The sequence below is a fragment of the Oryctolagus cuniculus genome, chromosome X (assembly GCF_964237555.1).
Source record: "Oryctolagus cuniculus chromosome X, mOryCun1.1, whole genome shotgun sequence".
Lineage (NCBI taxonomy): Eukaryota > Metazoa > Chordata > Mammalia > Lagomorpha > Leporidae > Oryctolagus > Oryctolagus cuniculus.
Window position 1 is genome coordinate 14,852,228 of NC_091453.1, and position 14,224 is coordinate 14,866,451.

General features: G+C 39.4%; 1 protein-coding gene across 1 annotated transcript; it reads right to left on the minus strand.

The window, feature by feature from the left end:
* Positions 1–10,270: 10,270 nt before the first annotated feature.
* On the minus strand, positions 10,271–11,153 carry LOC100352539 (large ribosomal subunit protein eL29-like). The gene has a single exon (XM_051827670.2). The coding sequence runs from the start codon at positions 11,127–11,129 to the stop codon at positions 10,392–10,394; it is 738 nt and encodes a 245-aa protein (XP_051683630.2). The 5' UTR covers positions 11,130–11,153; the 3' UTR covers positions 10,271–10,391.
* Between the last annotated feature and the right edge of the window lie 3,071 nt (positions 11,154–14,224).

Below are 14,224 nucleotides of genomic sequence, written 5' to 3' on the forward strand. Positions count from 1 at the left end.
ACACCCTCCTCTTCTTAACCAGGAAAGGGATTACATTTCCCCTCTGCTGCCTTAAGGCATTAAATAAACACCTTCAAATTTAAAGTGGATTGGAAAGGGGATACACCATCCATCATGCCCTGAAATATTGAAATATCACTAGATATCTAGGCTCAGCTAATATTCAACCTATTCCATGAAATATTGCTGACTGTCTTCATCAAAACTCATCCTTCTCTCCTCTGTCTGAATTATCTTACGGCATTCATCATAATATACTTTAAATAATTTATATACTTTAAATAAATCTCTCCCTTGCTGAATTATAAGATATTGCTGTCACTCAATAGACACAGGAATTGGGTCTAATATAGTATGAGACTTCGCAAACCCAAGCAAAAAACTTACAAATTAATCCATTTGCCAAATGGAAGAATGAATGGCCAGAGAGGCATAGATTAGTCTAGACAACATGAGTCCAAATCCTGAAAGATAAAAGTTCTGCGGTACTAAATTTAAACTTATGCAGTATTTTTAATCAGTAAAATATTTAATCATTTGGTAGCATATTCTTTCATAATTGCATGAATTTTCACATCTTTATAATGCTGTTAACTTTTTGAAAATATTTTTAGTATCATTATGAAAATGTCACAAAGTGAAAATTGTTGTTGCCTCCCACACCTATAATTTCTAAATATGATTAAAATAATAACAGGATTTTAACTGAATATGTATTATAGTCTAATAATTAAAACATCATTTTATCATAGAGTAGATTTCATACCTGTAGCTAAATACTTTGTAAGCATTACTCTGTTCTATTCTAGACATAGTGATAGTTTTAATGTATTGTTTGTCATTTTATAACTATTTATCTGATCACAAATCAACATGAGTCAGTCTGGGAATAAAGAGGGAACCAAATACATCAATTACCTAATTTGAGTCCGATATTTGACAAGATTTCCCTTACTGGATTGATCCAAATGGCTGAATATGTTGTAGCCACACTAACTTAAGCTGCTCTGAGATATAAAAAGAGCAAAGGAAGAATTACCTCTCCAAGAGTCTGACTGATGGAAATTTTCAATGAAGAAGTTAAAAAATCAATAGCAACAACGACTCCATGGGACAAGAGGAGAGGAGACCGAGACACGACTGCAGCCAGCCATATGGCACAGCCAGCTGCCAGCTGTGAGCCACCATCTTACCACGTCAAAGTAGAAATTGCCATGCACCCTGCCACTGGCAGTTTTAGCTGAGAGGGAATATCACAGTCACCTACTGACATTTATTCAGCCTGGAGAGCTGACTGTTGTCTGAGCAACTGCTGTGCTCGGAGCAAGGAAGTTGCCTTGCTCCCTTCCTTCCCTGACTCCCGCAGAGCACCATACTCCGCAGCAAGAAGAGGTGCAACATACCTCTTTCTCCTACAAGCTTCATAGTTAGAGTCAGGGCAATGTGTGGGGCAAAGGATAGATTCTCTGCGTACAGCAACTGTTGGAGTTTGGGGGCATTAGCCCCAGAACTATGCTCACATGTTCTGTGTGAACAAGGAGGAATCACCTTTTACCTTCCAGGAGCTAACATAAGAAATAGCTCATAAAAATAATCTACACCCACACTGGGAGATTTAGATAATAACTGCACTATACCCTGCAACACCAGGACTGTTAACAGTTCATCCAAAATTTCTTGGTGCCACTGAAATCTACCTTTTAGGCATAGGGAAGAACCTACCTGCATTCCATTTTTCTAAACTCATACCCTCCAGAGTAAAATCTCCTATATACCTTGTAGTCACCCTGTAGAACTGGAACAGGATAGAGTTTGCATCCCCTACTCCTGGGACTAGGGCTGTTGGTATTATAAGCCCAAGCATGAGTTTGACTCTCCTAACAGGACCCAAGGAAGGGCCCATCCATACCCACAATCTGAGAGCCACAGAACTTAGTGCCACAAGCCCCAGCATCACTCAGCCTTGCCAAGTAGGACAAGCCTTCCTGGGACTCTTGTCTCAGCACCAAGAACAAGGACCTAGCTAGCACATGGAGACTGACAGTGAACTCTCGGTGGAACAAAGATACACACCCAAGGAAACACTTATTCATCTCAAAGCCATGCTTATCCCTATGAACTGCAGCAGAATGTCCCTCTGTGTCACCGATAGACATAGCTGACATGGATTAAGACAAAAGCAATCATACAGAGACTACACTTCTGGGCTCACCTAGAACCAAAGCCAAAGCAGCAAGCCAAGTGATACCATGAATTCCAGCTAAACCATGAAATTTTTTAAGTTTCTTTTTTTATTTTTAGAGATTTTATTTACTTATTTGAGAGGTAGAGTTACAGACAGTGAGAGGGAGAGAGAGAGAAAGGTCTTCTTCCATCCACTGGTTCACTCCCCAAATGGCCACTACAGCCAGAGCTGCGCCCATCTGAAGCCAGGAGACAGGAGCTTCTTCTGGGTCTCCCATGTGGGTGCAGGGGCCCAAGAACTTGGGTCATTATCTGCTTTCCCAGGCCATAGCAGAGAGCTGGATTGGAAGAGGAGCAGTCAGGACTCAAACCAGCACCCATATGGGATGCCAGTGCCACAGGTGGAGGATTAACCTGTGCCATGGCGCCAGCCACAACCATAAACTCTTTTACAATAAAACCTACTCTGTAAAGAAGAAGGGATGAATACACCAGGTGCACAGATGTCAAGATAGGGACACAAGAGACACAAAGAAGTAAGGATAGCATGACGCCTCCAAAAGAACACAGTGCTCCCCCAGAATTAGATCCTGAACTGAAGGAAATCCATGAAATGATGGATATAGAATTCAAAATAATGACTATAAGGAAACTCAATGATATGCATGAGAATACACATAGGTTAAAGAAATGAAGAAAAGAATGAATGACTAAATGAAAATATCACTAAGGAGGTAGCACTCATTAGGAAGAACTGAATAGAAATTTTGGAGGTGAAGTCTTCAATCAATGAAATAAGGAATATAATTGAGAGCTTTAACAGCAAAATTGACAAAGTGGAGGGAAGAATTTCTAACCTCAAGGAGAGGAATTTGGAATAAACAAATCAGACAAAAATAGAAAACATTAAAAAGAAGAATGAAGAAAGTTTACACAAAGTATGATATTTTATGACCATATATTAAATGACCAAATATTCGATTTGTAGGTATTCCTGAAGGAGAAAAAAAGGAAAATGCCCTTGAGAATCTGCTAAATAAAATAATACTTGAAAATTTCCCAGGTCTTGAAAGAGACATGGACATCCTGTTATAAGAAGCTCTATGAACCCCAAGCAGACTCAAGCAAAAAAGGTCATCTCCAAGGCATATTGTTATCAAATTGTCAAAAGTTAAAGGTAAGGAGAGAACCCCAAAGACAGAATAAAGTGCCAAATTACATATAAAGGAAAACCAATGAGATTAATATCAGACTTCTCAATGAAAACTCTACAGGCCAGAAGAGAGTGGGATGATATTGAAATCTTTACTTAATGTATACCAAACTGATCTTCTGTAAAAAAAAAAAAAGAAGAAGAAGAAGAAGAAGAAGAAGAAATCATCAATTCCCAACTTGACTCTCACTGGGATTAAACATGACAATAGGTCTGATCTGATTTCATCATCATTTAAAAAATCATTTATTATTTTTCACTTTATGTTTCTGTGTGGGAGCAAACTGTTGAAATCTTTACTTAATATATGCTAAACTGATCTATATATAAAGAGAATCGAAAATGAATCTTGATGTGAATGGAAGGGGAGAGGGAGTGGGAAAGGGGAGGGTTGCGGGTGGGAGGGACGTTATGGGGGGAAGCCATTGTAATCCATAAGCCATACATTGGAAATTTATATTCATTAAATAAAAGTTTAAAAAAAGAAAAAAAACTTCCAATCAAGAATATTATATTCAGAAAAGCTACCCTTTAAAAGTGAAGAAAAAATAAAGTATTTTCTAGATAAGTAAAACAGAGAATTTACCAACACCAGACCAGCCTTATAAGAAACTCTGAAGGACGTCCTGCATTAGAAGTAAACATCATGAAAACACACGACATCATCATCAAATTCAGTAACAGAGCATGTAGAATCATTATCTAATCAATAAAATGGCAGGTTTTGGTTTTTATCTATCATACTAAGCTTGAATGTAAATGAATTAATTTCTCCAACAAAAGACTCCAATTGTCTGAATGGATAAAAACCACCACCCCACTATATGCTGCCTATAGGAAACTCACTTCGTAAACATACATATATACTGAAGCTGAATGGTTGGAAAAATATATACCAGGTAAATGGAAACCAAAAATGAGCAAGTATAGATATCCCGATATCAGAAAAAAAGAACTTTAAATCAAAAACTGTTAACAGAGATAAAGGACATAATTTTTTCATATTTAAATTATAATTAATTTTAGGAGATCCAGTATGATTTGTAGATACAAGTCTAAAACATAATGATATTCCCTTCCCCCTCCCTCCAGCACTCCTTCATGCTACCTTTCTTTCTGTCTTTCTTTTAGTTTTTGAAATGAAGTACTTTAAATTTACATTGCAGTAAAAAGGCTTAGTACCTCACTGAATAAGAAATTTAACAAGTAAGAAGCAAAAAGATCCAAATTTAATGAGAATATAGACAATAGCTATAAACAATAATTGAATGGAAAAATGATCATTTCATGCATATGCAATTTGTTTTTGTCAGTCATTCGTAATTTCTTTCAATGAAACAGAACCAATCTAAATATTCCTGTGTGTTTACAAGATAATATTTAAGTTCATTAAGACTTTAAGTCATTTCCTCTCAACAGATTATGCATGAAATAATTTTATGCCTTTGCAACACAAATAATTGTACATTACATTTTCTGTACTCTATTAGCTATCACAGATCAGAGATAACACATAGTGTTTATCTTTTGGGGATTGGCATATTTCACCAAGTATAATGGTTTCCAGTTGCATCTATTTTGTTGCAAAAGACAGGATTTCATTCTTTTTTATGGCTGAGTAATATTCCATTATATACATATATATACATACATATATATACACACCACATTTTCTTTATGCAGTCATTGTTTGATGGGCATCTGGGTTGGTTCCATATCTTAGATTTTGTGAATTGAACTGTAATAAACATGGGGGTACTGATCACTCTTTCATACGCTGATATCAGTTTGTTTGGATAAATTCCCAGGAGTGGGATGGCTGGGTCATTTGGTAGATCTATTTTCAGATTTCTGAGGAATCTCCAAACTGTCTTCCACAGTGGCTATATTAGTTTGCATTCCCACCAACAGTGGATTAGGGAAATTGTTTCCCCACATCATCGTCAGCATTCATTGCTTATTTCTTTAGGAGAACCATTCTGATTAGGGTGAGGTGAAACCTTATTGTAGTTTTGACTTGCATTTGGCTGACGGCTAGTGATCTGGACCATTTTTTTCATGTGTCTGTTAGCCTTTTGAATTTCCTCTTTTGAAAAATGCCTGTTCAAGTCATTTGCCAATTTCTTAATTGGAGTGTTTGTTTTGTTTTTCTTGAATTTCTTGAGCTTGTTATAGATTCTGGATATTGATCCTTTATCAGTTGCGTAGTTTACAAATATTTTCTTCCATTCTGTCAGTTGCCTCTTCACTTTGTTGAGTGTTTATAGTGCAGAAGCTTCTCAGCTTGATTTTGGCTTTGATTGCCTGGGCTTCTGGGGTCTTTTCAAAGAAGCCTTTGCCTATGTCAATGTCTTGCAGAGTTTCCCTCAATGTTCCATGCTAGTAATTTTATGGTATCAGGTCGCAGATTTTGATCCTAGATCCATTGTGAGTTGATTTATATATAAGGTATAAGTCAGGGGTCTTACTTCATACTTCTCCATGTGGAGATCCAGTTTTCCCATCACCATTTGTTGAAGAGACTGTCCTTGTTCCCAGGGATTGATTTTAGCTCCTTTATCAAAAATTAATTGATTGTACATATATAGATTGATTTCTGGGTATTCTATTCTGTTCCATTGGCCTACATGTCTATTTTTGTGTCAGTACCAGGCTGTTTTGATTATAACTGCCCTGTGATATGTCTTAAAATTTGATATTGTGGTTCCTCCAGCTTCGTTTTTGTTGTATAAGGTTTCTTTAGCTCTTCGTGGCCTCTTGTGTTTCCATATGAATTTTAGCATAATTTTTCTGAATCTGAGAAGAATGTCATTGACATTTTGATTGAGATTATATTGAATCTGTAAATGGCTTTGGGAATATGGATTTTTGTTATTAATTCTTCCAGTCCATAAACATGGAAGATTTTTCTATTTTTTGTGTCTTCTTCTATTTCTTTCTTCAGTGTTTTGTAATTCTCATCATAGAGCTCTTTCACCTCTTTGGTTGAATATACTCCAAGATATTTAATTGTTTTCTGTAGTTATTGTGAATGGGACCAATCTTACAAATTTTTCTCAGCCATAGAACTGTCTGTGTATGTAAAGGCTATTGATTTCTGTATGTTAATTTTATATCCTGAAACTTTACCAACTCTCTTATGAATTCCAATAGTCTCTTAGTGGAGTCTTTTGGTTCCCCTATATAGGGAATCATGTCATCTGCAAACAGGGATAATTTGACTTACTCCTTTACAATTTATATCCCTTTGATTACTTTTTCTTGCCTAATGGCTCTGGCTAAATCTTCCAAGACTAAACTGAATGGCAGTAGTGAAATTGGGCATCCTTGTCTGATTCTGGGTCTTACTGGAAATGATTCCAACTTTTCCCCATTTAATAAGATGCTGGCTGTGGGTTTGTCATAAATTCGCTTGATTACGTTAAGTACTGTTCCTTGTAAGCCCAATTTACTTAAGGTTTTTATCATGGAAGGAGTTGTATTTTAGCACATGCTTTGCATCTGTTGAGATAGTCATTCATACAGTTTTTATTCTTTAATTTGTTAATGTTATGTATCACATTTATCAATTTGTGTTGAACCATCCCTGCAAACCAGGCATAAATCCCAGTTGGTCTGGGTGAATGACCTTTCTGATGTGTTGTCAGATTCAATTAGCTAATATTTTGTTGAGGATTTCTGCATCTATGCTCATCAAGGATATTGGTCTATAGTTATTTCTTTGTTGTATCATTTCTGGTTTTAGAATTAAGGTGACACTGGCCTCATAGAAGGAGTTTGGGAGCATGTTCTCCCTTTCAACTGTTTTGAATAGTGTGAGAAGATTTGGAATTAATTATTCTTTAAAAGTATGGTAGAATTGAGCAATGATGCACTCCAGTCCTGGGCTTTTCTTTCTGGGAGGATCTTTATTACTGATTCAATCTCCATGTTGGTTATTGGTCTCTTTAGGCTTTCAATGTCTTTGTGCCTCATTCCTCTTAGATAGTATGTGTCCAGGAATGTAACATTTCTTATAGATAATCCAATTTGTTGGCATATAGCTATTTGTATCAATTCCTGATGATTCTTTGTATTTCTGAGGTATGCATTGTAACATCTCCTTTTTCTTTTTTTTTTCTTTTTCTTTTCTTTCTTTTTTTTTTTTTTTTTTGACAGGCAGAGTGAACAGTGAGAGAGAGAGACAGAGAGAAAGGTCTTCCTTTGCCGTTGGTTCACCCTCCAATGGACGCCGCGGCCAGCGCGCTGCGGCCGGCGCACCGCACCGTGCTGATCCGATGGCAGGAGCCAGGAGCCAGGTGCTTTTCCTGGTCTCCCATGGGGTGCATGGCCCAAGCACTTGGGCCATCCTCCACTGCCTTCCCGGGCCACAGCAGAGAGCTGGCCTGGAAGAGGGGCAACCGGGACAGAATCCGGCACCCCGACCGGGACTAGAACCCGGTGTGCTGGCGCCGCTAGGCGGAGGATTAGCCTAGTGAGCCACGGCGCCGGCCCAACATCTCCTTTTTCATCTCTGATTTTACTGATGTGTGTCTTCTCCCTCTTTTTCTGCTAGTTGCACCAGTAGTGTATCAATTTTGTTTACTTTTTCGAAAAAAAAAAAAAGTTCTTCATTTCACTGAAATTTTGTAGTATTTTTTGTTTCAATTTGTTTCTTCTTTAATTTTAATTATTTCTCTCTGCCGCCTAATTTGGGATATGGTTTTTTTGTTTTTCTAGGACCTTGAGATGCATTAATCGCTCATTTATTGAAGGCTTTCCATTTTCTTAATGTAGTCACTAATTGCCATAAACCTCCCTGTTAACAATGCTTTTGCTGTATCCCAATAAGTTTTGATATGTTGATTTGTCATGTTCATTCATTTCCAGGAATTTTTATTTCCCTGTTGATTTCTTTTATGACCCACTATTCATTCAGGAGTGTGCTGTTCAGTCTTCATGCATTTGTATGTTTTCTAGAGATACAATTAGGTATGTTTGGTCCATTGAGTAGGTTAGTTCTGTTCTTTTGTTTTTCTGTCTGGTTGATCTGTCCATTGATTAAAGTGGATTGTTGAAGTCCCCCATTATTATTATATTGGAGTTGATGCGTCCCTCCCTTTAGATCCATTAACATTTGTTTTAAATAGCCAGGTGCCCTAGCTTTGCATCATATGCATTTATTATAGCCCCATCGACCTGTTGAATTGATCCCTTAGTTGTTACATAGTGCCCATCTTTGTCTCTTTTAATAGTTTCCATTTAAAATCTATTTTGTCTGATATTAGGATGGCTATACCTGTTCTTTTTTGCTTCCCATTAGCATGGTATATCTTTTTCCATCCTTTTACTTTCAGTCTACATGTATCTTTGTTGGTGAGGTGTTTCTTGAGAGCAGCAATAGTTAGGTATTGCTTTTTAAATTCATTTAGCCAGTCTGTAACTTTTTTTTTTTTTTTTTTTTTTGACAGGCAGAGTGGACAGTGAGAGAGAGAGACAGAGAGAAAGGTCTTCCTTTGCCGCTGGTTCACCCTCCAATGGCCGCCGCGGCCGGCGCGCTGCGGCCGGCGCACCGCGCTGATCCGATGGCAGGAGCCAGGAGCCAGGTGCTTTTCCTGGTCTCCCATGGGGTGCAGGGCCCAAGCACCTGGGCCATCCTCCACTGCACTCCCTGGCCACAGCAGAGGGCTGGCCTGGAAGAGGGGCAACCGGGACAGAATCCGGCGCCCCGACCGGGACTAGAACCCGGTGTGCCGGCGCCGCAAGGCGGAGGATTAGCCTAGTGAGCCGCGGCGCCGGCCAGTCTGTAACTTTTAATTGGAGAATTTAGGGCATTTACATTCAAGGTTACTATTAATATTTTACGAATTGGCTCTGCCATTTTTCTGCAAATATTCCTATTCTTTGCTTTGAATTTCTTTTGTACTTTTACTAGGGTGTTTTCTGCTGTCACATTCTTTTTTGATGATGACACTCTGTCTGTGTTGCTTTGTGTAGCACATTCTTTAACATCATTTGTAAGGCTGGATGAGTGGTGACAAATTCTGTCATTTTCTGTTTTTTATGGGAGATCTTTATTTCACTTTAATTCATAAATGAAAGCTTTGCAGGTTACAGTATTCAGGGTTGACAGTTTGACAGTTTTTTTTTTTTTTTTCTTGTAAGACTTGGACCATGTCTCTCCATTCTCTCCTACCCTGTAGGGTTTCTGATGAGAAATCAGCTGTCAGTCTAATCGAAGGTCCTCTGAAAGTAATCTGGCATTTCGTGCACATTTTGGACTCCTTTCTTTAGGTTTTACTGTTGAAAGTTTGACTGCAATGTATCTTGGTGAAGGTCTTTTCTGGTCAAGTCTATTGGGAGTTCTATGTACTTCCATATGCGGATGTCCCTATCTCTCTCCAGATAAGTGAAGTTTTCTATAATTATTTCACTGAATAGGCCTTCTATTCCATTCTCTCTTTCCAGACATTCAGTGACTCCTAAGACCTGTATGTTGGGTCATTTGATAGTATCTCATAAATTTCCAACATTGTTTTTAATTTTTCTAATTACTTCTTTTTGTTTGACAAATTTCCAAAGATTTGTCTTCTAACTCTGATATTCTTTCTTCTGCCTCACCAAGTCTGTTAAGGCTTTCCACTGTGTATTTTATTTGACATATTGAATTCTTCATTTCTAATAGTTCAGTTTGGTTTCTCTTCAAAATCTCAATCTTACAGCAAAAATTTCCTCCATGACATATATGGAATTCTTTAACTCATGAATTTGCTCCTCATTTCTTCTGAGTAACTATGATCATTCTGAATTCTTTTTCAGGCACTAGATCAATCTCTTCATCTTCACAATCTAAAATTGAAGTGGGGGAGTCATGTTGTCTTCCTTGTTTTTTTTTTTTTTCCCTGTCTCGGGTTTATTTGTACAAACAGCACAGGAGGACACTAGCCCCACGCAGACAGCAGCCCAGGGGTCATACCAGTCCTTCTGCCCTTGCATTGTCAGGCAAAGGCTGTTACTAGGGAGCCTTTTCGGGGGGCTGGGCACCTTTGGGAGGAGCCTGAGCCGGAACTGGGGCTGCAGGTGTGGCCTGGGCCTTGGGCTTGGTTTGGGCCTGAGCCTTGGGCTTGGCTTGGGCCTGGGTCTTGGGCTTGGCTTGGGACTGAGCCTTGGGTTTGGCTTGGGCCTGGGCCTTGGGCTTGCCTTGGGCCTGAGCTTTGGGTTTGGCTTGGGCCTGAGCCTTGGGTTTGGTTTCGGCCTGGGCCTTGGGCTTGGTTTCAACCTGGGCCTTGCCTTTGCCCTTGCTCTTGATTTGAGCTTGAGCTTGGGCCTTGATTTGAGCCTTGACCTTGCCCTTGATTTGGGGCTCAGTCTTGGCCTTTGCCTTGGTCTGTGGCCGGGATAGCCTGAGACCCCTAGCAATGCGGGCACGGGCACGCCTTCCAAGCTTGGGGTGGGCAATGTAGGCAAGCCGATCGAGCTTCTGGCTGACACCCTTCGGGATCGTGGGCTTTATTTCCTTAGGCTTGACCAGGGCCTTGATAGCTTTAGCATGCGCAGCCATAGCCTTGGCATTGTTGGCCTGCATCTTCTTCAGGCCCTTCTTGTTGTGCTTCTTGGCAAAACGCATGTTCCTCAGGAACTTGGGGTCCACCCCTTTCAAAGATTCGTATCTTTGTGATCGCGGTTTCTTGATGCCATTTCTGTGCCATTTTCGGGACTGGTTGTGCATGGTGTGGTTCTTGGACTTGGCCATGTCTGCACCGTAACCCGCAGCTGCCGAAGCCGTCTTCCTTGTTCTTATTTCTTGAATTTCTGCGTTTATTTTTAGGCATTTTTAGAAATACTTATTGGCTTTCTCCTTTGATAGGTTTTATCTTTGAACTCTGTGGCTTAGTAGAGTGTCTGTTCTTTCAGTGAATATCCAGAGGCATGTGCTCAGTGGGGCTAGGAAACTCTGGTCAGTGCTCAAGAGTGGGGTGACAATCCAGGGTGACACCCAAGTTGGGTGTGATAGAACTCCTTTAGTATCAGCAGGGGGGAGGGTATGATCATGCCTGTTGGCATAATCACAACCTCACCTCCACTCTTCTTTTTTTTAACTTTTATTTAATGAATATAAATTTCCAAAGTACAGCTTATGGATTACAGTGGCTTCCCCCCCCCATAACTTCCCTCCCACCTGCAACCTTCTCCTTTCCCTCTCCCTCCCCCCTTCCATTCACATCAAGATTCATTTTCAATTCTCTTTATAGACAGAAGATCAGTTTAGCATATATTAAGTAAAGATTTCAACAGTTTGCACCCCCATAGAAACACAAAGTGAAAAATACTGTTTGAGTACTAGTTATAGCATAAAATCACAATGTACAGCACATTAAGGACAGAGATCCTACATGAGGAGTAAGTGCACAGTGACTCCTGTTGTTGACTTAACAAATTGACACTCTTGTTTATGGCATCAGTAATCACCCTAGGCTCTTGTCATGAGTCGCCAAGGCTATGGAAGACTTTTGAGTTTGCCAACTCTGATCATATTTAGACAAGGTCATAGTCAAAGTGGAAGTTCTCTCCTCCCTTCAGAGAAAGGTACCTCCTTCTTTGATGACCTGTTCTTTCCACTGGGATCTCACTCGCAGAGATCTTTCATTTAGGTTTGGCTTTTTTTTTTTTTTTGCCAGAGTGTTTTGGCTTTCCATGCCTGTAATACTCTCATGGGCTTTTCAGCCAGATCCGCGTGCCTTAAGGGCTGATTCTGAGGCCAGAGTGCTGTTTAGGACATCTGCCATTCTATGGGTCTGCTGTGTATCTCGCTCCCCATGTTGGATCGTTCTCTCCCTTTTTGATTCTATCAGATACTAGTCTTGTTTATGTGCTCCCTTTGGCTCTTAGTCCTATCATTATGATCAATTGTGAACAGAAATTGATCACCGGGACTAGTGAGATGGCATTGGTACATGCTACCTTGATGGGATTGAATTGGAATCCCCTGGTATGTTTCTAACTCTACCATTTGAGGTAAGTCAGCTTGCACCTCCACTCTTCTAAGGAGATCAGTGCTCATGGTTAGCCCATAGTGGGTACATCCCTTACCCATGCTGACACAGGAACCACACAAAGGGTCTGCCCTCACACAGTCCTAAGTATGAGCATGGATCCCTCAGTAATGACCCACCCTAGGCAGTCAGGGAGCTCTGAGCCTCTGACACCGTATACAGTGATTATATAGAGACTGAGATACACCCCATGCACCCTCATTCAGGCACAAGATTCCCAAAATCATAGCATGCAAAACTCCTATTCATGGGGTACAGGGGATCCCCTCTCTACCCCCCTGCAAGCCTGCCCTGTCCCTGGAGAGAGCAGAGTTGTTTCCAGCGACAGGTTCCTGTGGGTGTTCCGCCTTGGCAGTTTAAGCCCTAGAGCCCATGATAGGTTGATAGGATGGGAGTAACTCACAACCATAAATGGGTGCTCAGCTTTCTGAAGGACATTATATTTTGAAAAAAGAATCAATTCAGCAAGAAGACATAATAATCGTGAAATAATATGTACCCAACACAAGACCACCCAAATATATACAGAAAATACTATTAAACATAAAGGGAGATATAGACCCCAAAACAATAATAGTGGGTGACTTCAATACCTCACTCTCATCAATGGGCAGATCACCCAGACAGAAAATCAATAAAGATACTTCGGAATGGAAATATACTATCAAGCAACGAATCCAGTTGAGAAATGGGCAAAGAACTTCAATAGACAGTTCTCAAAAGAAGAAATACAAATGGTGAACAAATATATGAAAAATGCTCAACATCACTAGCCATCAGGGAAATGTAAATCAAAACCACAATGAGATATCACCTCACTTCTGTAAGAATAGCTAAAATCCAAAACAGAATAACAAATGCTGGGGAGGATGTGGACAAAGGGGAAGACTTACAATCTGTTGGTGGGAATGTAAATTAGTGCAGACACTGTGGAAAACTGTGGAGATTTCTGTTAAAAACTAGAAATAGCCTGGCCGTATGATCCAGCAATCCCACTACTGGGTATATACCCAAAAGACTTGAACACAGTGTATAAAATGATCCCTGTTACCACCATGTTTGTAGCAGTACTGTTCACAATAGCCAAATTTGGAATCAGCCAAGGTGTCCATCATCAAATCAATGATAAATGCTGTATCTATCCACAATGTAGTATTATTCAGCTATAAAAAAAAGAATGAAATTCTGCAACTTGCAGCAAAATGGATGCCACTGGAGGACATCATGTTGAGTGAAGTAAGACTCAACCACAAGTACAAATACTGCATGTTCTCCCTTATATGAGGGAGCTAAATTTTAAAAAAGAAAAAAAAAGGAAGCAAAAAGAAATGCCTGTGCATATCAGTATTGCTGCAAATATAGTTTTGCAAAACTTTGTTTTATACCTTTGTGAAACCAGTGCTAAAGAATGTTATACCACTGTACTTTTAATTATTTGTGATTTCTTTCAACTTTACTGTATATGGGTGAAGTGGTCATTTTTTCATTCAGTTTTTGTTTATAGTCATTGTCTATTTTCCCATTAAACTAGGAGGTTTTTGTCTTCTACTTGTTAAACTTCTTATTCTGTGAAGTATTAAGCCATGTTACTGTAATGTAGATTTTAAAATGTTATCACAAAAACCAAAAAAAAAGAAATGGAAAAGGATGGAGGGTGGGAGAGGGAGGTAGAGGGTTGGAGGGAGGGAGAAAGGTAACATCATTATGTTCTTAGAATTGTATTTACAAGTCATATTGAATCTGTTAAAAACTAATTAAAATTTAAAAAATAATTTTCTTTGCTATTTTATAGGCA